Genomic DNA, 25,681 nt, shown 5'->3' with positions numbered 1-25,681 from the left:
AGCCTTTTGGTAGGTAGTGCCCTGGGCCTTAGCAGGGATTTCTTATGAGTGGCCAGTTTTTCCTCTTGTTGAGCATCTCCTACCATTCAGGACTGCATAAGGATCTCTGGGACAGTCAGGAGAAAGCAAAGATGCTTTATTTTTTTCAATTCCTACTACTCATCCCTTGACCATTTCTTTCCCCTGAAGTGTGACTTCTTTTCCTGAGTGTGAGTGAGTGAGCCCCTGTGCAATTGACACTGATGTTTTTCTTTTAATCTAATCACAATACACTTTGTCTAGCAAGGGCAAGCCTAGTTTCTTTCTTTCCTTTTTTGAGACAAGGCCTTGCTCTGTTACCTGGGCTGGAGTGCAGTGGCATGAACTTGGCTCACTGCAGCCTCAACTTCCCAGGCTTAAGTGATCCTTCCCACCACAGCCTTCTGAGTGGCTGGGACCACAGGAGCGTGGCCCCACACATGGCTAATTTTTTTAACATATTTTTTTTTTTTTGTAGATATGAGGTCTTACTATGTTGCCCAGGCTGGTCTTGAACTCCTGGGCCCAAGCAATCCTGCTGCTTGGGCCTCCCGAAGTTCTGGGATTACAGGTGAAAGCCACTGTACCTGGCCCCTTTTGACTTTTAGTTGGCTGAAATGATGACATGCTTTCACCAAACTATTTCTATCATGTTTACATATCCTTGTGCATTGAGATTAGCACAATGCCTCCCTGCAGCTTCCCCATCAGGTAAGGAAATGGTGTATACCCATGGTTCTCTTGCTGTAGTTCTTTGCAGCTTTTCCCATAAGTATTTTCCATGGTGGTAGGGGGAGTGTTCTACTTATTCTGTGCCTGAAGGTTTCTGTGAGTTCTTTTTCCCCTCTCATCCCCATGTGGGTTTTTGGTTTTAAGGTGCCCCCGGAATTCTGAGAGTTCTTTTTCATTTATCTTACACTGGTCCCTCTGGCTTTTCACTTAACTCTTTAATCCTTCTCTGGCCTTGTCCCACCTTGCTCCCTCCTTTCTATCGCTGGCCCCTTGTAGCTGACTTCACTTAATAGGGATTGGATTTTGTCAAATGCTGTTCTGCATCTAGTGGTATGACACTGTGATTTTTTTTCCTTTTTAGCTTGTTGATGTAATGGATTACATTAATTGATTTTTAAATGTTGAACCAACATTACATACCTGGAATAAAACCCACTTGGTTGTGGTATATAATTATTTTTATACATTGTTGGATTCAATTTACTAATTGTTATGGGATGAATTGTGTCCCCCAAAAGTTCATATGTTGAAGTCCTAACCTCCCATACCTCAGAATATGACTTTTTTTGAGATGGGGACTTTACAGAGGTAATCAAGTTAAAATGATGTCATTAGGGTGAGCCCTATCCCAATGTGACTTGGGTTATAAGGAAAAATTTGGGAACAGGCATGCATATTGGGAAGCTGATGTGAAAAGACAGAAGAAGAAGATGTCTATCTATAAGCCAAGGGGAGAGGATTGGGTTAGATCCTTCCCTCACATCTTTCAGAAGGAATCGGTTCTGCTGACATCTTGATTTTGGTTGTCTGGACTTCAGAACTGTGAGGTAATAAATTTCTGTTGCTTAAGCTGCCCAGTTTCTGGTACTTTGTTATGGCAGCCCTAGCAAACTAATACACCAATATTTTGTTGAGGATGTTTGCATCTATATTCATGAAAAATATTAGTCTGTACTTTTCCTTTCTATTAATGTATTTTCTGATTTTGGAATTAGGGTAATGCTGGCCTTATAGAATGAGTTAGGAAGTATTCTGTCTGCTTCTATTTTGAAGACATGGTAGATAATTGCTATAATTTTTTTTGTTAATTGTTTGGTAGAATTCACCAGTGAAACCATCTGGACCTAAACCTTTCTGTTTTAGAAGATTACTAATTTTGGATTTTGTTTCTCTAATAGATATGGCCCACTCAGATGATCTGTTTCTCCTTGTATGAGTTTTGGTAGACTGTGTCTTTTGATGTATTGGTCCATTTCACCTAGATTATCAAATTTGTGGACATACAGTTATTCATAATATTGTTTCATTATCCTTTTAATGTACATGGGATCAGTAGTGATGGCCCCTCTTTCATTTCTGGTGTTGTGTCTTCACTCTCTTTCTTAGGTAGCCTGGCTAGCATCTTAGCAATTTCTTGATCTTTTCAAAGAGCCAGCTTTGGGTTTTGTTGATTTTCTCTATTGATTTCCTGTTATCAATTTCATTGATTTCTACTCTGTAATATTTCAGAAGTTTACTTTGGATTAAATTTGCTCTTGTATTTTTTAGTTTTCTAAGGTAGAAGCTTAGATTACTGACCTTAGATTTTTCTTTGTTCTAATATATGCATTCAATGCTACAGATGTTCTTCTAAGCACTGCTTTTGCTATATCCTTCAAATTTTGTTAAGGTGTATTTTCTTTTAGTTTGAAATGTTTTAAAAACATTTTTCTTGCAACTTGTTTGATCCATGTGCTATTTAGAACTGTGTTGTTACATTCAAGTGTCAGGCTGGGCACAGTGGCTCGTGCCTGAGACCCTAGCATTTTGGGAGGCCAAGGCAGGAGGATCGTTTGAGGCCAGGAGTTTGAGACCAGCCTGGGAAACATAGTAAGAACTCTTCTCTACAAAAAGTTGAAAAATTACGTTGGCATGGTGATCCATGCCTGTAATCCCAGCTACTTGGGAGGTTGAGATGGGAGGATCACTTGAGTCCAGGAGGTTGAGGCTGCAGTGAGCCATGATCATATTAAAAAATATGTTCTTAGAGAATTGACCCCTCTATTTTTATGTAATTCTTCTTGTTTTAGTCTGTTCAGGCTGCTATAACAAAAATATTATAGATTTAGTGTATTAGTTTTTTCTTGCATTGCTGTAAGGAACTACCTGAGACTGGGTAATTTATGAAGACAAGAAGTTTAATTGACTCACAGATCCACAGGCTGTACAAGAAACATGGCTGGGAAGGACTCAGGAAATTTACAGTCATGGCAGAAGGTGAAGGGGAAGCAAGCACACCTTCACATGGCAGAGTAGGAGAGAGATAGAGCGAAAGGGGAAGTGCTACACACTTTTAAACAATGAGATCTCATGAGAATTCACTGTCATGAGAACAGCAAGGGGGAAGTCTGCCCCATGATCCAGTTACCCTCACCAGGCCCTTCGTCAAACATTGGGGATTACAATTCGACATGATATTTGGGTGGGGACACAGAGCCAGACCATATCATTCCACCCTGGCCCGTCCCAAATCTTATGTCCTTCTCACATTTCAAAACACTATCATGCCTTTTTAACAGTTCCCCAGAGTCTTAACTCATTCTAGCCTTAATTCAGAAGTTCAAGTCCAAAGTCTCATCTGAGACAAGACACATCCCTTGTGCTTATGAGCCTGTAAAATAAAAAACAAGTTAGTTACTTCCAGATACAATGGAGGTACAGGCATTGGGTAAATATTCCCATTCCAAAGGGGATATATTGGCCAAAACAAAGAGGCTCCATGCAAGTTTGAAACCCAGCAGGGTAGACATTAAATATTAAAGCTCCAAAATAATTTCCTTTGACTCTATGTCTCACATCCAGGCCACAGTGATGCAAGGGGTGGGTTCAGAAGACCCTGGGCATTTTGCCTTATGGCTTTGCAGGGTACAGCCCTCTTGGCTGCTTTCACAGACTGGTGTAGAGTGCTTGCAGCTTTTCCAGGTGCACAGTGCAAGCTGTGGGTGGATCTACCATTCTGGGGTCTGGAGGATGGTGGCCCTCTTCTCACAGCTCCACTAGGCAGTACCCCAGTGGAAACTCTTTGTGAGGGCTCCAATCCCACATTTCCCTTCCACACTACCCTAGTAGAGGTTCTTCATGAAGGCTCTGGCTCTGCAGCAGACTTCTGCCTACACATCCAGGCATCTCCATACATCCTCTGAAATCTAGGTGGAGGCTCCTATGCCTCATCTCTTGCCCTTTGAGCACCTGCAGGCTTAACACCATGTGGAAGCTGCCAAGGCTTGTAGCTTGCACTCTCTGGAGCAGCATCCTGAGATGTATCTGGGGTCCTTTTAGCCATGGCTGGAGCTGGAGTGGCTGGGACACAGCAGTGTCCCAAGGTTGCATAGGGCAGCAGGGCCCTCAGCCCAGACCACAAAACCTTGATTCACTCCTGGGCCTCCGGGCCTGTGATGGGAGGGGCTGCTGTGAAGGTCTCTGAAATGCCTTTGAGGTATTTTCTCCATTGTTTTGGCTATTAACATCTGGCTCTTCTTTACTTATGCAAATTTCTGCATCCAGTTTGAATTCCTCCCCTGAAAATGGGTTTTCTTTTCTACCACATGACCAGGCTGCAAGTTTTCTAAACTTTTATGCTGTGCTTCCCTTTTAAATATAAGTTAGAGTTTCAGATGATCTCTTTGCTCACATATATGAGCATATGCTGTTAGAGGCAGCCAGGGCACATCTTGAACACTTTGCTGCTTAGAAATTTATTCCGCCACATACCCTCAATCATCATTCTCAAGTTCAGAGTTCCACAAATCCCTAGAGCAGGGGCACAATGCCACTAATCTCTTTGCTAAAGCATAGCAAGAGTGACTTTTACTCCAGTTCCCAATAGGTTCCTCATCTCCATCTGACACCACCTCAGCCTGGACTTTATTGTCCATATCACTATCAACATTTTGGTCACAACCATTCAACAACTCTAGGAAGTTCCAAACTTTTATCTTCCTGTCTTCTTATGAGCCCTCCAAACTTTTCCACCCAAAGCCTATTACCCAGTTTCAAAGCTGCTTCCACATTTACTGGTATCTTTTTAGCAATGTTCCTCTTTTTTGGTACCAATTTTCTGTATTAGTCTGTTCTTGCATTGCTATAAGAACTATCTGGGACTGGGTAATTTATGAAGAAAAGAGGTTTAATTGACTCACAGCTTTGCAGGCTGTACAGGAAGCATGGCTGGAGAAGCCTCAGGAAACTTACAATAATGGTGGAAGCAAAGGGGAAGTCAGCACATCTTCACATGGTGGAACAGGAAAGAGTGAAGAGGAAGTGCTACACACTTTTAAACAACCAGATCGTGTGAGAACTCACTCACTATCATGAGAAGAGCAAGGGGGAAGTCCACTCTTATGATCCAGTCACCTCCCACCAGGCCTGTCCTCTAACACTGAGGATTATAATTCAACATGAGATTTGGGTGGGGACACAGAGCCAAACCATATCACTCAGTGAGACAATAGAATTTATTGCTCACAGTTCTGGAGGATGTGAAGTCCAAGATAAGATGCATGCAGATTTGGTATCTGGAGAGGGCCTACTTCCTGGCTCATACACAGTGGTCTTTTTGCTGCCTCCTCACATGGCAGAAGGGGCAAACAGGCTCCTTTAAGCCTCTTTCATAAGAGCACTAATCCCATTTATGAGCAGAGAGCCCTCATGAGCTAATCACCACCTAAATACCCCACCTGTTAATACTGTTGCATTGGCAGGGGTTAGATTTCAACATATGAATTTTTGAGGGACACCAGCATTCAGACCATTCCACCTCTCTTCATTCCTGATAACTTTCCTTGCTCTGAAGTCTTTTATGTCTTATATTAATATATGTACTTCAACTTATTTTGATTAGTGTAAGCATGGTATATCTTTCCCCATCCCTTTACTTTTTTTTTTTTTTTTTTCTATTGAGACAGTCTTTCTCTGTCACCCAGGGTGGAGTGCAGTAGTGTGCTCTCAGCTCACTGCAGTCTCTGCCTCCCAAGCTCAGGCAATCCTCCCACTTCCTCAGTCTCCTGAGTAACGGGGACTACAGGCACCCACCAACATGCCCGGCTAAGTTTTGTAGAGATGGGGTTTTGCTGTGTTTCCCAGGCTGGTCTCAAACTCCTGGGCTCAAATGATTCTCCTGCCTTGGCCTCCCAAAAGTGCTGGGATTACAAGTGTGAGCCACCACAGCTGGCCATTCCTTTACTTTTTTTTTTTTTTTTGGCTGAAAACAATATAAATTTATTCCCTCACCGTTCAGGAGCCTAGAGGTCTGAAATTCACACGTTGGCAGGGTTGCCCTCTCTCTGGAGGCTTTAAGGGAGAATCCTTCCTTATTGCATCTTCCAGTTTCTGGTAGCTGTCAGCATTCCTGGTGGCTATATCCATCGCTCCAATCTCTGCCTCCATTTCACATAGCCTTCTCTGTGTGCCATCTCCTCTCTGTCTTTTATAAGGACACTTATCATTGGATTTGCAGCCCACCTTGGCAGTCCTGGATGATTTCGTCTTAGATCTTTAACTTACTTACATCTGCAAAGACCCCTTTTCCAAATAGGGTCACATTCACAGGTTCCAGGTATTAGAAAGAAGACCTGTCTTTCAGGAGGCTGCCATTCAACCCACCATAGGTGTTCAGCAACCTTTTTCACTTCTCTTTAACTACTTTCATTCCACTCTTGGCTGAGTATAATCCTTATTCTCTTTCCTAAATACTGATGGTACTTCCTTGACTGATTTGTGAGCACTAACTCTGTTAGTCCTTTAGGGTAAAGAGCATGCTTAGACTTCTTTAATTCTATAACATTTGACACAGTGCCTGGCATATAGTAGATTCTCAATGAATGTTTGTTAAATGGATGGTTGTAGGGAGGGATCATGCCTTGTTTATTTCATTTTCCCTTAAAATGCCTAACTCCATAGTTTGAAAATAGTAGATACTAGCGAATCTTGAATTAAAGAAAGAATACCTTTGAATATTCAGTTCTAGGTGTCTCCCAGGGGAATCTTTCTGAAACTTGGACCTCTGGTTGCCCTAGTGCTCTGCTCATGCACCTGTTTTGGCATTTACCACAGGGTGTCTTTTGTTATGTTGCATTGAGTTGGGTTTATGTTTGCATTCTTCAACAAATTATAAACTTCTGGGAGTTTATAATTTATAATGTCTCATACATTCTACTTTTATTTCCCATAGGATGGTTTAGCACAGAATCTGGTACATAGTAGGCATTCAAAAAAAAATTACTGAATACTAGCTTTAGTTGTTTGTATTTTTGCTGTTGTCTGGCTCTGTGATAGAGTGAACATCAAGATATCTGGCTGAAAGAAAACTTCCTGAGTCCATTTGGCTTTTTTTCTTTGAGCCCAGTGCTGTACCATCTTACTACAAGATCAGTATTCTTTAGATTCAGTTACTTTGGCAGGAAGTTCCCATTACTACTGCCTTGTCTCTTCTAATCTGTCCCTGCCCAAAGAGAATGTGGTGTGCTTAGATTGGGGTATCTTGGCATCTTCCCCTAGTCTCCATGCTTTGACTACATTTTTGTTACCTTTCCTTTTCTCTTTTAGAGGGTGGGCCATAGGGGTGGGAGGTTTTTTCAGTTCCCTTCCTCTCCCCAACCACACATGGTTAATAAGTCTGTGGCAGTATAGTATAATGGTGTATTAGTTCATTCTCACACTGCTATAAAGAAATAACCGAAGATTGGGTAGTTTATAAAGAAAAGAGGTTTAATTGACTCATAGTTCTGCAAGCTGTACGAGTAGTATGGCTGAAGAGGCCTTAGGAAATTTTCAATCGTGGCAGAAGGTGAAGGGGAAGCAGGCTTATTTTCAAATGGCTGGAGCAGGAGAGAGAGAGAGGGACGTGCTACACACTTTTAAACAACCAGATCTCATGAGAACTCACTATCATGAGAAGAGCCAGGGGGAAATCTGCCCTCATGATCTGATCACCTCCCACTGGGCTCCTCCTTTAACATTGGGGATTATAATTCAATATAGGATTTGGGAAGGGACACAAATGCAAACCATATCAAATGGTTAAGAGTTTGGGTTCTTTCTTCTCACTGCCTGCCTTTACCTCACCACTTAACCACCTATGTGGTCTTTGATAAGTTAATTTACCTCTCTGAGACCCAGTTTCCACATATATGAAATGCTATTAACAATATCACCTGTCTTAAATAGTTATTATGAGGATTAAATGAGATAACACATGTAGAGTATAGCACAGTGTTTATCATCTCTCTTTGTTCCCACTTTTGGCTTGGACATACTTCCTAGATTGGTGTTATTGGGGTCTGTGGATTGATTGGCCCAGCCCTGTTAGAGTTATTTGTCTGACAATGAAGTACTCTTTTCCTTTAAGTGCATACATATGAATTTTAATTTGTCATTAAAAAATATTACAGAAATTGCACTCTTGGCCATTTATCCCAGAGAAATGAAAACCTATTTTCATGCAGAAACTTGTGCACTATGTTCATAGCAGCTTTATTCATAATAGCCCCAAACTGGAAACTACCCATATGTCCCTTCAGTGAGTAAATGGTTAGATAACTTATGATATATCCATTGAAAAGAGGTAAACTATTGATATAGGCAAACACCTGGATGAATCTTAAGAGAATGATGCTGGGTGAATAAGGCCAATCTCAAAAGATTGCATACTGAATGGTTCTGTTTATATAATATTCTTTAAGAATTAATTGTAGAGATGAAGAACAGATTAGTGTTTGCCGAGGGTTTGATGGAGGAGGGATGGGTGTGACTCTAAAGAAATAGCAGAAGGGAGTTTTGTGGTATGTATGTATGTATCATGATTGTGGTGATAGTTACACAAAGCTATACGTGTGATATAATTGCATATAGCCATACACACACAATTTATAACTGTACCTGGTATACATGTATAACTACATATATAATGGGTATAATCCAAATAAGATCTTTGGATTGTACCAATATCATTTTCCTGGTTTTGATGACATACTATAGTTATTGTAAGATGTTAAATTTTGAGAGACTGGGCAAAAGGTCCTTGGGACTTTCCTGTAAATTTTTTTTTTTTTGCAATTTCCTATGAATCTATAATTATTTCATAATAAAAAAGTTTTAAATATCTTAACATTAAGGATTACCCCAAATCCTGTCATTCTACATTTAGGCTACCATTTTCATTCCATTATGTTCTCATCCACTCTTTGTATGCATACCTACATTGTTTAACATATTTATAATATTTTTACTTAACTTTTTAATTTATTATTATGTTAAATATTTTTATACAGTTCTTGAAAAATTTTTAATAGCACCAAATTTCAGATCTAGTTAATTTTTTGGACACTTAATATGTGAAAGGCACCTACCTAGGAACCATAGTATTATTTATCTACTAAATAGTCCATTTTAATATAATGTTCTTAAATTTACCTAATCCTTTCCCCTATTATTGGACATACAGGTATTTCTAGTTTTCTCCTATTATTGGCAGAATCTCAGGGAATATTCTCATGTGTATATTTTCTGAGGATAAACTTCTAAGAGTAGGGATATTGGGTCAAAAGATACTGGTTCATACTTATATGTTCTTGACAGTTTTTCCATATTGCTTTCTAAAAGTGATATAGCATTGCAATCAGCAATGTATAAGGATAAATTTCTGAGGATAAACTTCTAAGAGTAGGGTATTGGGTTAAAGGATACTGGTTTATACTTATATGTTCTTGAGAGTTTTTCCATATTGCTTTCTAAACGTGATATAGCATTGCAATCAGCAATGTATAAGCATACCAGTTTTACCACAACCATGCTAGTATTTGATGTTTTGCAAATTTAATATGTATAAAATAGTAGCTCCATGTCATTTAAAATTAGCATTTCTGTCATTAGTAGTGAAATTTAACTCATCACATTTTTATTTTCTCTTATGTGAATTATCTGTTCATGTTCTTTGGCTACTTCATCTGTTGAGCTTGTAATGCTTTTCTTATAAATGTAAATACGCTACTTATACTTTACAAGATTAATAAGGAGAACGTTTTTGATACTGATTGATTTGTTAATTGATTGAGATAGGGTCTTGCTGTCTCACTTAGGCTGGTGTGGAGTGGCATGGTGCAATCGCAGCCTCAAACTCCTGAGTTCAAGTGATCCTTCTGATTCAGCCTCCCAGTAACTGGGATTACAGGCATGCACCACCATGTCTGGCTAATTATTTTTATTGTTTTTTGTAGAGACGAGTTCTTGCTATCTTGCCCAGGATAGTGTTGAACTCCTGGGCTCAAGCAATCCTCCCACCTTGGCTTCCCAAAGTGCTGGGATTACAGGTTTGATCCACCATACCTGGTCTGTCTTGGATATTGAGCATCCCTAATTAGAGCACATTTACAGTTACAGTCATGCATCACTTTACCATGGGGACATGTTCTGAGAAGTGCCTCACTAGGCAATTTTGTCATTGTGTGAACATAGAGTGTACTTACACAAAACTACTACACACCTAGGCTATGTGGTATATAGCCTATTGCTCCCACCACCATTGTGTTTGTGGTATATCGTTGACTGAAATGTTGTTATGTGGTGCATGACTATATAAGAGAAAGCATCAAGGCCTCAGTAGATAAATGAATATCCTTTTCTTAAATGTCTTCAGGGAAAAAGGTGATACCATTTTTGTGTTATCCCTTTTAGCTATATGTAATTTGCCTACATAATTTGTCACACTGGCAGACTTTGGGCTAATGACTCGTGGATGTCAACAAGAGAATATGTGAATGAAAAGATCATTGGGCTGGGGTTTTATGTTCACAAGCATCTCGCCTTTCCTTTTTTTTTTTTTGTAAATGAAAATCATGACACTTAAGGGTATGGATATACATGTTAGAAGCATGGGTTCTGAACCACTCATTCACCTATGAGTTAAAGAGGCCAACATCATACAACACCATTTAAATATCTAAGATTATTTCTCATGTTTCTGAAAAGGAAAGGTGGCTTTTTGTTTTGTGCTATTTTTCTAACCTCAGGTGTATTGCATTGAGTTCGTAATGTGCTCCTCAATTCTTGGTACTTATCATCATTGGTCCATGAAAAGCTACCTCTTGTTTTTATTTAATTACTTAGCTTGTTTTCTTCCCATTCCACTCCCCCATCACAGGCAAGCATTCTAATATGATTAATGTGATTTATATTAGAATGTGTCTTTCAAAACATGATAGTTGTTTTATACACATGAATTTTTAGTTTATATAGTGATGCCTTCTGTATATCATTGTTTCTTACTTTTTTCCGTCATATTTATTTTGCTGTATGTACATCTAACCCATTGCTTCTGATAGCTGCATAATATCCCACCACATTTGACCTTCTGAATTGGCCTGTTCTTGCATTGCAATAAAGGAATACCTGAGACTGGATAATTTTTTAAAATTATACTTTAAGTTCTAGGGTACATGTGGACAATGTGCAGGTTTGTTACATAGGTATACATGTGCCATGTTGGTTTGCTGCACCCATCAACTCATCATTTACATTAGGTATTTCTCCTAATGCTATCCCTTCCCCTGCCCCCTACTCCATGACAGGCCCCCATGTGTGATGCTCCCTGCCCTGTGTCCAAGTGTTCTCATTGTGTGAAGTTTGGATCTTTCCTGCTTTCTCTTGTGGGCATTTAGTGCTATAAATTTCCCTCTACACACTGCTTTAAATGTGTCCCAGAGATTCTGTTATGTTGTGTGTTTGTTCTCATTGGTTTCCAAGAACATCTTTATTTCTGCCTTCATTTTGTTATTTACCCAATAGTCATTCAGGAGCAGGTTGTTCAGATTCCATGTAGTTGTGTGGTTTTGAGTGAGTTTCTTAATGCTGAGTTCTAATTTGATTGCACTGTGGTCTGAGAGACAGTTTGTTGTGATTTCTGTTCTTTTATATTTGCTGAGGAGTGCTTTACTTCCAACTATATGGTCAATTTTGGAATAAGTGCAATGAAGTGCTGAGAAGAATGTATATTCTGTTGATTTGGGGTGGATAGTGCTGTAAATGTCTATTAGGTCTGCTTGGTGCCAACCTGAGTTCAAGTCCTGGATATCCTTCTTAACCTTCTGTCTCGTTGATCTGTCTGATAGTGACTGTTGGGTGTTAAAGTCTCCCATCATTATTGTGTGCGAGTCTAAGTGTCTTTGTAGGTCTCTTAAGTACTTGCTTTATGAATCTGGGTGTTCCTGTATTGGGTGCATATATATTTAAGATAGTTAGCTCTTCTTGTTGAATTGATCTCTTTACCATTATGTAATGGCCTTCTTTGTCTCTTTTGATCTTTGTTGGTTTAAAGTCTGTTTTATCAGAGACTAGGATTGCAATCCCTGCTTTTTTTTTGCTTTCCATTTGCTTGGTAGATCTTCCTCCATCCCTTTATTTTAAGCCTATGTGTGTCTCTGCACGTGAGATGGGTCTCCTGAATACAGTACACTGATGGGTCTTGACTCTTTATCCAATTTGCCAGTCTGTGTCTTTTAATTGGGGTATTTAGCCCATTTACATTTAAGGTTAATATTGTTATGTGTGAATTTGATCCTGTCATTATGATGTTAGCTGGTTATTTTGCCTGTTAGTTGATGCAGTTTCTTCCTAGCCTCGATGGTCTTTACAATTTGGCTTGTTTTTTTCAGTGGCTGGTACTGGTTGTTCCTTTCCATGTTTAGTGCTTCCTCCAGGAGTCCTCATAATGCAGGCCTGGTGGTGACAAAATCTCTCAGCATTTGCTTGTCTGTAAAGGATTTTATTTCTCCTTCACTTATGAAGCTTAGTTTGGCTGGATATGAAATTCTGGGTTGAAAATTCTTTTCAAGAATGTTGAATATTGCCCCCTACTCTCTTCTGGCTTGTAGAGTTTCTGCTGAGAGATCCACTGTTAGTCTGATGGGCTTCCCTTTATGGGTAACTTGACCTTTCTCTCTGGCTGCCCTTAACATTTTTTCCTTCATGTAGTGCTTGGTGGATCTGACAATTATGTGTCTTGGTGGTGTTCTTCTTGAGGACTATCTTTGTTGTGTTCTCTGTATTTCCTGAATTTGAATGTTGGCCTTCCTTGCTAGTTTGGGGACGTTTCCTTGGATAGTATCCTGAAAAGTGTTTTCCAACTTGGTTCCATTCTCCCAGTCACTTTCTGGCACACCAATCAAATGTAGATTTGGTCTTTTCACATAATCCCATATTTCTTGGAGGCTTTTTCTTTCTTTTTACTCTTTGGTCTCTAAACTTCTCCTCTCACTTTATTTCATTAATTTGGTTTTCAGTCACTGTTGCCCTTTCTTCCACTTGATCGAATCGGCTATTGAAGCTTGTGCATGCATCATGAAGTTCTTGTGCCATGGTTTTCAGGTCCATCAGGTCACTTAAGGTCTTCTCTACACTGTTTATTCTAGTTAGCCATTCGTGTAATCTTTTTTCAAGGTTTTAGCTTTGTTGCGATGGGTACGAACATCCTTCTTTAGCTCGTAGAAGTTTATTACTGACCTTCTGATGCCTACTTCTGTCAGCTTGTGAAAGCCGTTCTTCGTCTAGCTTTGTTCTGTTGCTGGTGAGGAGCTGCAGTCCTTTGGAGGAGAAGAGGCACTCTGGTTTTTAGAATTTTTAGCTTTTCTGCTCTGGTTTCTCCCCATCTTTGTGGTTTTATCTACCTTTGGTCTTTGATGCTGGTTACCTACAGATGGGATTTTGGTGTGGATGTCCTTTTTGCTGATGATGATGCTATTCCTTTCTGTTTGTTACTTTTCCTTCTAATAGTCAGGTCCCTCAGCTGCAGGTCTGTTGGAGTTTGCTGGCGGTCCACTCCAGACCCTGTTTGCCTGGATATCACCAGTGGAGGCTGCAGAACAGCAAATATTGCAGAGCAGCAAATATTGCTGCCTGATCCTTCTTCTGTAAGCTTCATTCCAGAGGGGCACCCGCCTGTATGAGGTATCATTCGGCCCCTACTGGGAGGTGTCTCCCAGTTAGGCTACACAGTGGTCAGGAACCCACTTGAAGATACAGTCCGACCTTTCTCAGAGCTCAAACACCGTGCTGGGAGAATCACTGCTCTCTTCAGAGCTATCAGACAGGGACATTTAAGTCTGCATCAGTTTCTGCTGCCTTTTGTTCAGCTATGCCCTGCCTCCAGAGTTGGGCTCTAGAGAGGCAGCAGGCCTTGCAGAGTTGCAGTGGGCTCTGTCCAGTTCGAGCTTCCTGGCAGCTTCGTTTACCTACCCAAGCCTCAGCAATGGTGGACACCCCTCCCCCTGCCAGGCTGCTGCCTTGCAGGTCAATCTCAGACTGCTGTGCTAGCAGTGAGCAAGGCTCCATGGGCATGGGACCCACTGAGCTAGGCGCAGGATATAATCTCCTGGTGTGCCATTTGCTGATACTGTTGGAAAAGCACAGTATTTGGGCGGGAGTGTCCCGATTTTCCAGGTACATTCTGTCACGGCTTCCCTTGGCTAAGAAATGGAAATCTCCCACCCCTTGCACTTCCTGGGTTAGGCAATGCCCCACCCTGCTTCGGCTTGCCCTCCATGGGCTGCACCCATTGTCCAACCAGTCCCAATTAGATGAACCAGGTACCTCAGTTGGAAAGGCAGAAATCACTATCCCTTGCGTCAATCATGCTGGGAGCTGCAGACTGTAGCTGTTCCTATTCAGCCATCTTAGAACAGAAGAGACTGAGTAATTTTTAAAGAAAAGAGGTTTAATTGGCTCACAGTTCTGCAGTCTGTGCGGAAACCATAACACAGGCATCTGCCTCTGGGTAGGCCTCAGAAAGCTTACAATCATGGCATAAACTGTAGGTGAGGAGCAGGCATCTCACATGTTTGGAGCAGGACCAAGAGAGTGCAAGGTGCCACACACCTTTAAACAACCAGATCTCAAAAGAATTCAGTCATTATCATGAGGACAGCACCAAAGGATGGGGCTAAACCATTCATGAGGAATTCACCCCCATGATCCAGTCACTTCCCACCAGTCCCCACCACCAACACTGGGCATTATATTTCAACATGAGATTTGGGTGGAGACAAGTATCCAAACTGTATTACCTGACTATTCTCAGAGTGATGGACATTTGCTGAGTCGTAGGAAATACATTTTTTTTTTTTATTAAGTAGTGCCAGATTGCCCTTCCGAATGGCCCCCACCTGTCTGTAACCCCCTGGTTGTAGTGGATGAGGATTCCTATATGCCTTGAACCCTACCAACACTTGGCATTTTCTAGCTGTCTAGTTTTTGCAAATCTTGTAGTCTTAAAGCAATATCTTAATTTAACTTTATTTTATTTCCAATGTTTTGAGTTTCTCTTCATGGTTATATGCTTCTGGGATTGCCTCTTATGCAACTTGCCTGTTCTTATGCTTCATATATTTTTCTTTTAGGGCCTCTTTTTCTTACTGAGTTGCAAAAGTCCCTTGTATATTCTAGATAATAATTCCTTGTTAGTTTTAGGAGTGGCACATATGTTCTTCCATTCTCTTATTAATTTTTAAAAAGTCTTTCCATGTTCATAGATCCAAGGTACTCTGCATTTTTCCAGTAACTTTATAGTTTTATGTAAAAGTTACATATAGATACATCTAGAATCTAGTTTTGTATATGGTGTTAGGTAGGGATATGGCTTTATCTTACTGCATGTACTAATACTGTTTCCCCAACACATCTAGTAAATACTGTTTTGTCTGTCAATTTGTAGTGCCATGTTTATGCTCTTATAGACTCCCATTTTTTACATCAATCTGATTTTGAGCTCTGGTCCTTTTCCATTGGTTTATTCATGTACATTTATTGCAATTACTTTTATATTGGGATTTAATTCCGGCATTTCTTTTTATGTATTTTATTTATGGTACTCCTATTGTTTTGTTTTGTTTTTTCTCCTTTTCTGTTTTTTTCTATTCTTGGCCTGTGACATAAGATCTATCTTCATGTTATTTACCCTTACTGATTTTTTTACACATACAATAACTGCACCTTCTTCCAACAAGATAAGTACCTCAGCAGGCTCTCAGGTTCTATATATTTTCCAATTATACATACCTCATCTTGTAAACTTTGTCTAGAATTTTTTTATCTTTTCTAGAATACAGGTTTTCCTATCACTTTCATAGTTTTTCCAGCACTGATTTCAGAAAAGGTAATACGGATCATAGTAGTTTTCCACCTTGGCAGGAACTGGAAAGACTCAAATTTTGTAGCAAATTAACAGCATTTATCTTGCTTTGAATGGCCCCTCTTCAATCACAGGTGGTGAGTTGGTAACTTAATCAGTATTTTTTCCTCCAATAACAGGTAGAAAACGTGAAATTGGTGGATCGTTATGTGAGTAAGAAACCAGCTAATGGGATTCTTTATCTTACTGCAACCCACCTGATCTATGTGGAGGCTTCAGGTGCAGCCCGGAAAGAAACATGGGTATGTTCATGAGAAGAAGTATCAAAGGGTCTTAAAGAGTTGTGCATACATGCTTTCTATATGGTAGTTTCTTGAAATTTCAAGTGTAATTTTTAAATTGCTGTAAAACCTTTTCTTCGGCTGGGCGCGGTGGCTCACGCCTGTAATCCCAGCCCTTTGGGAGGCCGAGGCGGGCGGATCACGAGGTCAGGAGATCAAAACCATCCTGGCTAACACGGTGAAACCTTGTCTTAACTGAAAATACAAAAAATTAGCCGGGCACGCTAGCGGGCGCCTGTAGTCCCAGCTACTCGGGAGGCTGAGGCAGGAGAATGACGCGAACCCAGGAGGCGGAGCTTGCAGTGAGCCGAGATCGCGCCACTGCATTCCAGCCTGGCCGACAGAGCCAGACTCCGTCTCAAAAAAAAAAAAAAAAAAAACCTGTTCTTCAAAGGACCTATTCTAATAATCTTTTTATGGTCTGAATTGTATTACTCCTCTTTTTTCAAGTTATTGGCTCTGGTCATCGTAGTCATTTTATTCTACGTGGGAATATTCCTGGGGTTTACCTAAATTATTTTTAGGTAGAATAGTTTCTGCTAATTTCCTGAACTATGTTTGTAAGTATCTTGAAGTAATTTAAAGCCTTGCTACCCATAAAATGTAGTTCAAGAACCAGCAGCATCTGTAGCCTATGGGAACTTGATAAAAATGCAGAATCTCAAGCCTAAGATTTTGAATTTCTAAAAAGGGCTCAGGTTATGCTGATGCTAAGGCCTCATGGACTTTACCTTGGGCAGCACTAATTTAGACCATCTCTCTGTCCTAAGACAGGATTTTACCTGGGTATATATATGTGTGTGTGTGTGTGTGTGTGTGTGTGCATGCACGGGCATGTGTATGTGTTTCTTTTTACACCTGTAAGTAATGTTTTCTAATTAATTCAGCACCCCAACATTACTTTATGCCTTACCCATCCTAAAGATCATAATTTAATCTTAACTTAATCATTAGTTATATTTATACTTAGACCTCTCCATTTATAAGAAGTACAACATGCTTCTTTTATACAGCATAGCTTAGTGATTAAAGCTTTAGAGCCAGTCTGCTCAGGTTGAAATCCCAGCTTCAACATTTACTACTTTTGTATCCTTGGGCAAGTTGTTTAACTTTTCTGTGTCTTGCTTCCTTCATATGTAAAATACAGATAAAATAATACCTTGAATTAGTTTTAAAAAGTCAAGATACAAGAATTATAAAGTGAATGTTTGTAAGTGCTTACAACAATGCCTGGAACATGGTAAATACTATCATATAAGTATAAAATAAATTGAATTGAGTATGCATATGAAAGAAGTATCTTAATACTTCCTTTTAAAACTGAACTTTCCCCATATGAGATTGTATCTTGTCATTTTGCTGTGATAAGAATGTCAAAAGAGGAATGAGAGCTGGGCTAGACTAGGCTCTGATGCTAACTGGCTATGTAACCTTAGGCAAGTGATTCTTACTCCCTGGGTTTGTTTCTTCATCTGTAAAATGAGGTGGTTAGATTATATAATTAGTAAAGATTCTTGTAATTCTAACAGTTTAGGAACCAGTTCTTTAATACTGTGCCATAAGCCTATCTCCTATCTACCTGCATTTATAGACAGTACAGATGTCTCCAGATTTGTTCCTTTTGGGTATTATTTCAAACCCAGTGGACTGTATCTGGAAGGGAGAACTTACACTTATTTCTGCATGTCAAAGGAGGCTTATTTACCCAATTAGGGAAGTTCTTCCCAGCCTTAGTCTGCCTACCTTCCCCTGACCCTTCCCAGTTTCACCACAATTGTTTGCCTGGGCCCTGATCTCGATTTTCAGTATTGTACTACCAAAACACACATCTCTCATGCTGACTGGAAGATCTTTGATTTTCTTGAGGTTGAATATATTAATTCATATTACATTTTGTGATACCTTCAGAACTGCCATGGCAGGACCTGAGTGTGACAAAACAGTTAAGATAGAAATTAATCATACCTGTGATCCCAGCAGTTTGGGAGGCTAAGGAAGAAGGATCGCTTGAGGCCAGGAGTTTGAGACCAGCTTGGGCAACAAAGCAATACCTAGTCTCTACAAAAGTTAAAAAATTAGCCAGGCATGGTAGCACACAACTGTATTCCTAGCTCACTCAGGAGGCTGAGGCAAGATGATCTCCTTTGAACCCAGGAGGCTGAGGCTGCAATGAGTCATGATTAAGCCACTGCACTCTAGCCTAGGCAACAGAGCGAGACCCTGCCTTAAAAAAATAGAAAATTTATCCTAGGAATATCTGAATCATTTCCATACTTGCTCCCTTCTTAGATGGTGGATATGATTGAAAGACTTCATTGAAGAGATGACTTTTCCAAATAAATTAGGGACTGGGGCATTGAGGTGATGGGAGAGCAGAAAAGGCACTATTGATTGGAAGACCATTTCAGGCACAGGACAGGGAGTCTAGAGAATGGAAAGAGCACATCCAGGCTCCATATTTGCAGAAACATAAGACAGGGATAGGAGGAGAACATCAAAGATCAAAATGCAAAACCATGATTCTATGGCTTTTTGAATCAATTAAGAGAGAATTATATTATTTGGACACATTTTGTTTCATCAGTTCCCTTTACATGCATTTCTTTTTTTGCTGGCATCAGCATGAACAGAAGTAATCATCCTACATTCTTTGCTTTACTGTCTCTAGAGTTTAAAATGTAGACGAATAGTTCCGCCCTATCATTTCTAGTTAAATCCTTATTCCAGAACTAGAGTTTTTAGAATTCCCAGAGAAGAATCCTGGACTTAAGGTTAGACTGCTATGGTTCAAATTCTGTTTGTGCCACTTCTTGGCTATATGATATCTGATGAGGAATTCACTTCTCAGAGCTTTGTTTTTTTTCATTCCTGAAATAGGATGATTACACGTCAAATGGCTCTTCCTAAATAGCTAATGGTCATGGACTACATTGTTTATAATAAAGAACAATACCAGCTATTAATAATTATCTTAATTAGTAATTTGATATAAGAAAAGAAATTCCTGTTTTCCTCTGTAACAATTATTCTGATTGTGAACTCTATCACAGCATGCTAAAAGCCATGTATTCTGAGCTGATCTACCAAAATTGTCCCACAAACTTGGTAATCTCGTATCCTTAAGGAGAGAGAAGTTTTCTAACACTGCAGTCTGCTTCTTGTTGCTTTACCACTATTATGCTTTAGTTCTATTTGAGAGAACCCCAGTTGTGTCTTACAAAGAATGGTTGTAGGCTATAGATGTAGCCTACAGATCTGGTCATGCTGTTACCATTACGGACAGTCAGGAATACTGATAGTGATAGAGATATTGCACATCTGTATGTTTACGCTGGTTCTTTTATGTTTTTCAGATTGCACTCCATCACATTGCCACTGTGGAGAAGTTACCCATCACTAGCCTGGGCTGTCCCCTGACCCTCCGCTGCAAGAATTTCCGGGTGGCCCACTTTGTTTTAGACTCTGACCTTGTCTGCCATGAGGTTTATATTTCACTGCTCAAGCTTTCTCAGCCAGGTAGTTATGATAGTATTTTTATCTAAAACCATTTTAATATTTTTCCAAAATGGCATAATGAAAAGATCAGGGCTATGGAGTCAGAGGAGGGTTTGGATCTGGGCTATGGATCCAGTGCCACTTATTAGCTCCATTATATTTGGGCAAGTTATATAACCTCTGAACTCATTTTCTTTACCTGTAAAAGTAAGGAGAGTAAAAGCTCTTCAAGGGGGTTGTTTTGAGCGTTGAATACCTTCATGTATTAGTATATAGTAGATGTTTAATAGATATTTTCTTCTCTCTCCCTCCCTCCTTTAAAGTATCACCTTGTGAATGTTTTCTCAGTTCAGGAAGGAAGACTGCTGTGGAAGAAAATTTGTTTCCTGTTGTCCTGCAGACTTTTTCTTTGGCCCACGATTTCCACCCCTACTTTTAATTCCAACTAGAAGACCAAGGAAGTTCATCAAAGTCCTCATTAATGTAGGACTTAATGCTTCCTCCAGCGTCACCCTTTCATTCCCCAGCCTCCACCCCTAGGCAATTAACCAGCTTCCTCTGATTTTAGTCTTTGATTTTAATCATGCTCTTACATTTTCTCTCCCATTTTTCCCCTTTTCCCTCAAAATAATTCCTCAATATTTGCTGATTTTTACTGATAAAGTTACCTACTGGATGCCCTAGCATTTTACAAGTCTGTGATAGGCTCCATTCATCTCTGGAGAAGTTGTTGCCATATAAATTGGTCAAATGAGTTATTTGATTGGATGCTGTATCTCGTGAAGGGAGGAAGCAGGACTGACAGATAAAAGAGAGGAAGGGGCCATTTATAAGTCAGAAGTTTCTATTGGTCTGACAAGTAGAATGCAAAAACACTGTTAAAGATGTGCAACATGTTACAATAAACAGTACTATTAGGACATGGGAGCCCAGTTAAAAACTTTTGGTAAGGACTCTTTTCTTAACTTGTGAAACCCTGAAGCCTCAGTTCAGTCAATTATCCAGCATTCTTTTTTTATAGGAAGCCAGGCAGAAAGATCCCACTTTGTATTGATAACACAAAAAATTAAAACATTTTTTAAAAGAACCCAAACAATATTCCAGTTTTTATTACTTACATAAAGGCAAACTTGCACACACCACAGTCCTTTTCTGGGACTGTTTGACAAACATTCCCTTAGGAAAAGGAAATCTAGCCTTTGTTTGCATTGTTTGATGATTTTTAGGTTTCATTCATCATTTTGTTTTCCATGCCTATCTCTCTTCTCCAGCATTACCTGAAGATCTTTATGCTTTTTCTTATAATCCCAAATCCTCAAAAGAGATGAGGGAAAGTGGATGGAAACTGATTGACCCAATATCAGACTTCGGGCGTATGGGAATACCCAACAGAAACTGGACCATAACAGATGCCAACAGAAACTATGAGGTAATTTTGTCCTTGTTTGCCTTTTGGTGCATTTAATTAAAATGGCAGAATATCAGGAAACAAGATTTGGGAAAAGAGAGAAATGACTCATAATCTCTCTCTCCTTTCCATTCAACATTCAGCCATTCAACAAACATTTATTGAGTACCTACAGTGCAATAGGCATTGAGTAAGAGATCTTATCGCCTAAAGCATAGGGTGTTATGGGAGCATAGGTGCAGGGCATGAAAATCAGCCTAAGGAAGCCAGAAACATCCTGATGCTTTGCGGAGTAGCCTTGTGAAGGCTAATTTACTTTTAACATTTTTTATTTTTAATTATTATGGATATATAATAGTTGTACATATTTATAGGATACATGTGATATTTTTATACAGGCATACAATATGTAATGATCAGATCAGGGTAATTGGGGTATCCATCACCACAAGTATTTATCATTTATTTGTGTTAGGAACATTCCAATTCCATTTTCAGTTATTTTATTACTGTTATCTGTAGTTGTCTTGTTTTGTTACTGAATACTAGATCTTATTCCTTCTATCTAACTGTATTTTTGTACCCATTGAGGATCCTCTTTTTATCCCCCCACTCCACTACCCTTACCAACCTTTGGTAACCATCATTCTACTCTCTGTCTCCATGAGTTCATTTTTTTTTTTTTTTTTTGCTCCTACAACATGTGAATGAGATTATGCAATATTTGTCTTTCTATACTTTATTCATTTCACTTAATATAATGTCCCCCAGTTCCATCTGTGTTGTTGCAAATGGCAGGATTACATTTTTTTGTGGCTGAGTAATATTCTATTGTGCATATGTACCACAGTTTTCTTTTCTTTCTTTTTGAGACAAGGCCTCACTCTGTTGCCCAAGGTAGAATGTAGTGGCATGACCATAGCTCACTGTAGCTTCAATCTCTTGGGCTCAAGTGGTCCTCCCATCTCAGCCTCCCATGTAGCTGGGACCATAAGCACTCACCCCCATGCCTGGCGAATTTGTTTCATTTTTTGTAGAGATGGGATTATTGAACTCCCGGGCTCAAGTGATCCTCCCTCCTTGGCCTCTCAAAGTGCTGGGATTATAGGTGTGAACCACCCCGCCTGGCCAATAGTGGCTGTACTAATTTACATTCCTACCTATTGTGTATGAAGATTTCATTTTCTCCATATCCTCACTAGTATCCATTATTGCCTTTTTGATAAAAGCCATTTTAACAGGTGAAATGATATCTCAGTGTAGTTTTGGTTTACATCTTTCTGATGATTATTGATGTTGAGTGTTTTTTCATATACTTGTTGGTCATTTGTATGTCCTCTTTTGAGAAATGTCTATTCAAATACTTTCTCCATATTTAATTGGATTATTTGTTTTCATTCTATTGAGTTTCTTGGGCTCCTTATATTTTCTGGTTATTAATTCCTTGTCAGCTGGGTAATCTGCAAATATTTTCTCCTATTCTGTGGGTTGTCTTTTCACTTTGTTGATTGTTTCCTTTGCCATGGAGATTTTTAGCTCAGTGTTAACCCATTTGCCCATTTTTGTTTTAGTTGGTTGCGTATGCTTTTGAGCTCTTACTCGAGAAGTCTTTGCCCAGACCAATATCCTGAAGTGTTTCTTTGCATATGGATATCCAGTTTTCCCAGAATCATTTATTGAAGAGACTCCTTTCCCCCAAATATGTGTCCTTGGTGCCTTTGTTGAAATTGACTGAACTGTAAATGTCTGAATTATTTCTGAGTTTCTCTCCTAATTTATACAGGGGGAGAAGGAAGGAGGTCAGGAAGTGAAGCCATATCATAAAGGGCTTCATGACCAAATTAAGGAATTTGAACTTTATCATGAAGACAGTTGTGAGCCACAAGAGTATTTATGCTTGAAAGGAACATATGTATATTTGTGTTTTAGAAAGATAACTGTTATTAGTGTGGAGAATTCATTTGCTGGAGCTAAGAATGCAGAAGAATGATATGTGAAGTTATGAGAACCTGAACTAAGGCAATGGCTGTAGATGGAGAGAAGGAGATGGTTTTAAAAGATATTTAGGTGGTAGAATTGAAAGCAACTGGTGACAGATCAAATGTGGCTAGAAAAGTGGAGGAATTTAATATGCATCCCAGCTTTCCTGGTTTCTGGCTTTGATGACCAATGAGTAGTGGTGATGTTAACAAAGATAAGGACCACAAGAAGAGGGGCAGGTGGTGTCTTCAATTTTACACTTGACTTCAAGGTGATTAAACAGATATCAAGTATTTGATTTCAAGCATTTGGGTTTGGATCTCAAGAGCGAGCTCTGGGCCAAATATGGACATCTGGGAATGTGTTGGAGGTCCCAAAGACTGTTCCTCAGGTTTTGTGATTTACTAGGAAAATTCATAGGACTTGGTGTATAGTCATACTTATGACTGTGATTTATTACAGTGAAAGGATACAAAGCAAAAATCAGCAAAGGGAAAAGGTTCAGGGGACAAAGTCAACAAAACCAGGAACAAGCTTCCAGAGTCCTCTCTCAGCAGAGTGGCATAGGACACACTGAATTCCTCCAGCAGAAATTGTGACAACACTTATGAAATGTTGTCTACCAGGATGCTCATTAGAGGCAAAGTGCTCAGGGGTTCTACTGGGGCCTGCCCACATAGGCACGTTCTGCCTAGTGTAGGCCAGAATTCCAGAAGTCCAGAAGGAAAGCAGGTGTTCAGGATAAGCCACATTGTTTGTACAAACAGTTTTAAGCACAATGCAAGTAGGCCTTTCTAAGGGTAGTCTGATGGTTAATATTGTCAATGTGATTGGATTGAAGTATGCAAAATATTGTTTTGGGTGTGTCTGTGAGGGTGTTACTGGAGGGGAGATTAACCTTCGAGTCAGTGGACTGGGAGAAGCAGACCCACCCTTAATCTGGGTAGGCACCATTCCCTCAGCTGCCAGCACAGCTAGAAAAAGCAGGCAGAAGAAGGCGGAATGAGCAGACTTGCTGAATCTTCCAGTCTTTATCTTTCTCCCACGCTAAATGCTTCCTGCCCTCGAACATCAGACTTGAAGTACTTCGGCTTTTGGATTCTTGGACTTACACTAGTGGTTTGCCAGGGGCTCTCGGGCCTTCAGCCACAGACTGAAGGCTGCTCTGTCGGCTTCCCTACTTTAGAGGTTTTGGGACTCGGACTGATCCACTACTGGCTTTCTTGCTCCTCAACTTGCAGACGGCCTACCATGGGACTTTACCTTTTGATTGTATGAGTCAATTCTCCTTAATAAACTCCCTTTCATATATACATATATCCTATTAGTTCTGTCCCTCTAGAGAACTCTGACTAATACAGGTAGCAATCAGGCCTGCTAGGATAATTTTTCTGCAGAGTCATTGGTGTTTAAGTGATATCCCTGAATCGTTCATCTTTAACAGTGTTTTTACTATCATAATAAGACTGTAATTGCATTGACTTTCTGGTAACATAGCTTTGAATGTCTACTAGGTATGGGGATTGATGAGCTGTGACTTCACAGGGTCATCTGTGAGGTGGCTTGTTAGGGTCATGCTTGAGAGGAATGAGTAGAGATTGGGTGTAAAATCTGTCCACCTCAAATGTGTGTCTGAGTCTCCCAAAGAAGGTCTGAAATACTCTTGTTGGTCTTTTTGATGTGTATAACCTTCTAAGCTGAATGGGGAGCTCCATTTATTTTTCTTTGTATGCCGTCTTCTCCAAAGTTTAAGTCCAGTAAGGGGGTGGGTAGAAAACATTTTGAAATGGTCTGCATTCTGGGGACATTGACTTTAATGAGTTACATAGAGCATTCTTGATCTTATCTACCTTTAACTTTTTTTAGTTTTGCCTGTTCAGTTTATATTTGTTTCATCTGTTGTTAAATGTTTGGGGGTGTTCTTTAGTTAGGGGAGTGATTAGAATTAATTTTGCAATGTCAGGTCTGTGGTGTTATAATATTTTGTCATTGTCTCTTTGGAAATATGTATTTTGGTAACCACTAAAAACTGATAAACTTGAGAAAATATGTCAGTCTTTTCATACAGTAAGTCACACCTAAAATGTCAACACCTCCAACCCCCAGACTAGTGGTTTAAAGGCCATCCAGATATGAATACTAGGAACCTAGTATGCAGTTTGTATATATACATTTTTCACTTGCTAGCAACAGGCTGGAATTAGCAATCACTCAAGCATTAGCTAGCTGGTATTTAATCATCTATTCCTCAGAAATAGAAATGAAAATATCCTTGGTATAAAAGCTTTTCCAAGTATGCTATTATTTTCTTTTTTAAGTTTTATTATTATTATTCTTTAAGTTTTTGGGTACATGTGCACAATGTGCAGGTTTGTTACATATGTATACATGTGCCATGTTGGTGTGCTGCACCCATTGACTTGTCATTTAACATTAGGTATATCTCCTAATGCTATCCCTCCCCCCTCCCCCCACCCCACAACAGTCCCTGGAGTGTGATGTTCCCCTTCCTGTGTCCATGTGTTCTCATTGTTCAATTCCCACCTATGAGTT

At 39.7% G+C, this 25,681-nt stretch overlaps 1 protein-coding gene across 1 annotated transcript in view; it reads left to right on the top strand.

The window, feature by feature from the left end:
- MTMR8 (myotubularin related protein 8) overlaps window positions 1-25,681 on the top strand; it is a 122,854-nt gene that overhangs the window by 8,053 nt on the left and 89,120 nt on the right. The window contains exons 2-4 of the mRNA XM_032757069.2: window positions 16,084-16,206; window positions 19,599-19,761; window positions 21,012-21,169. Coding sequence (XP_032612960.1) covers window positions 16,084-16,206; window positions 19,599-19,761; window positions 21,012-21,169 — 444 coding nt within the window. The remainder of the gene's footprint in view (window positions 1-16,083; window positions 16,207-19,598; window positions 19,762-21,011; window positions 21,170-25,681) is intronic.

Source organism: Hylobates moloch, unplaced genomic scaffold, assembly GCF_009828535.3.
Source record: "Hylobates moloch isolate HMO894 unplaced genomic scaffold, HMol_V3 SCAFFOLD_7, whole genome shotgun sequence".
Lineage (NCBI taxonomy): Eukaryota > Metazoa > Chordata > Mammalia > Primates > Hylobatidae > Hylobates > Hylobates moloch.
Note: the sequence above shows the minus strand (reverse complement) of the source record. Positions and strands in the feature narration are given on the sequence as shown.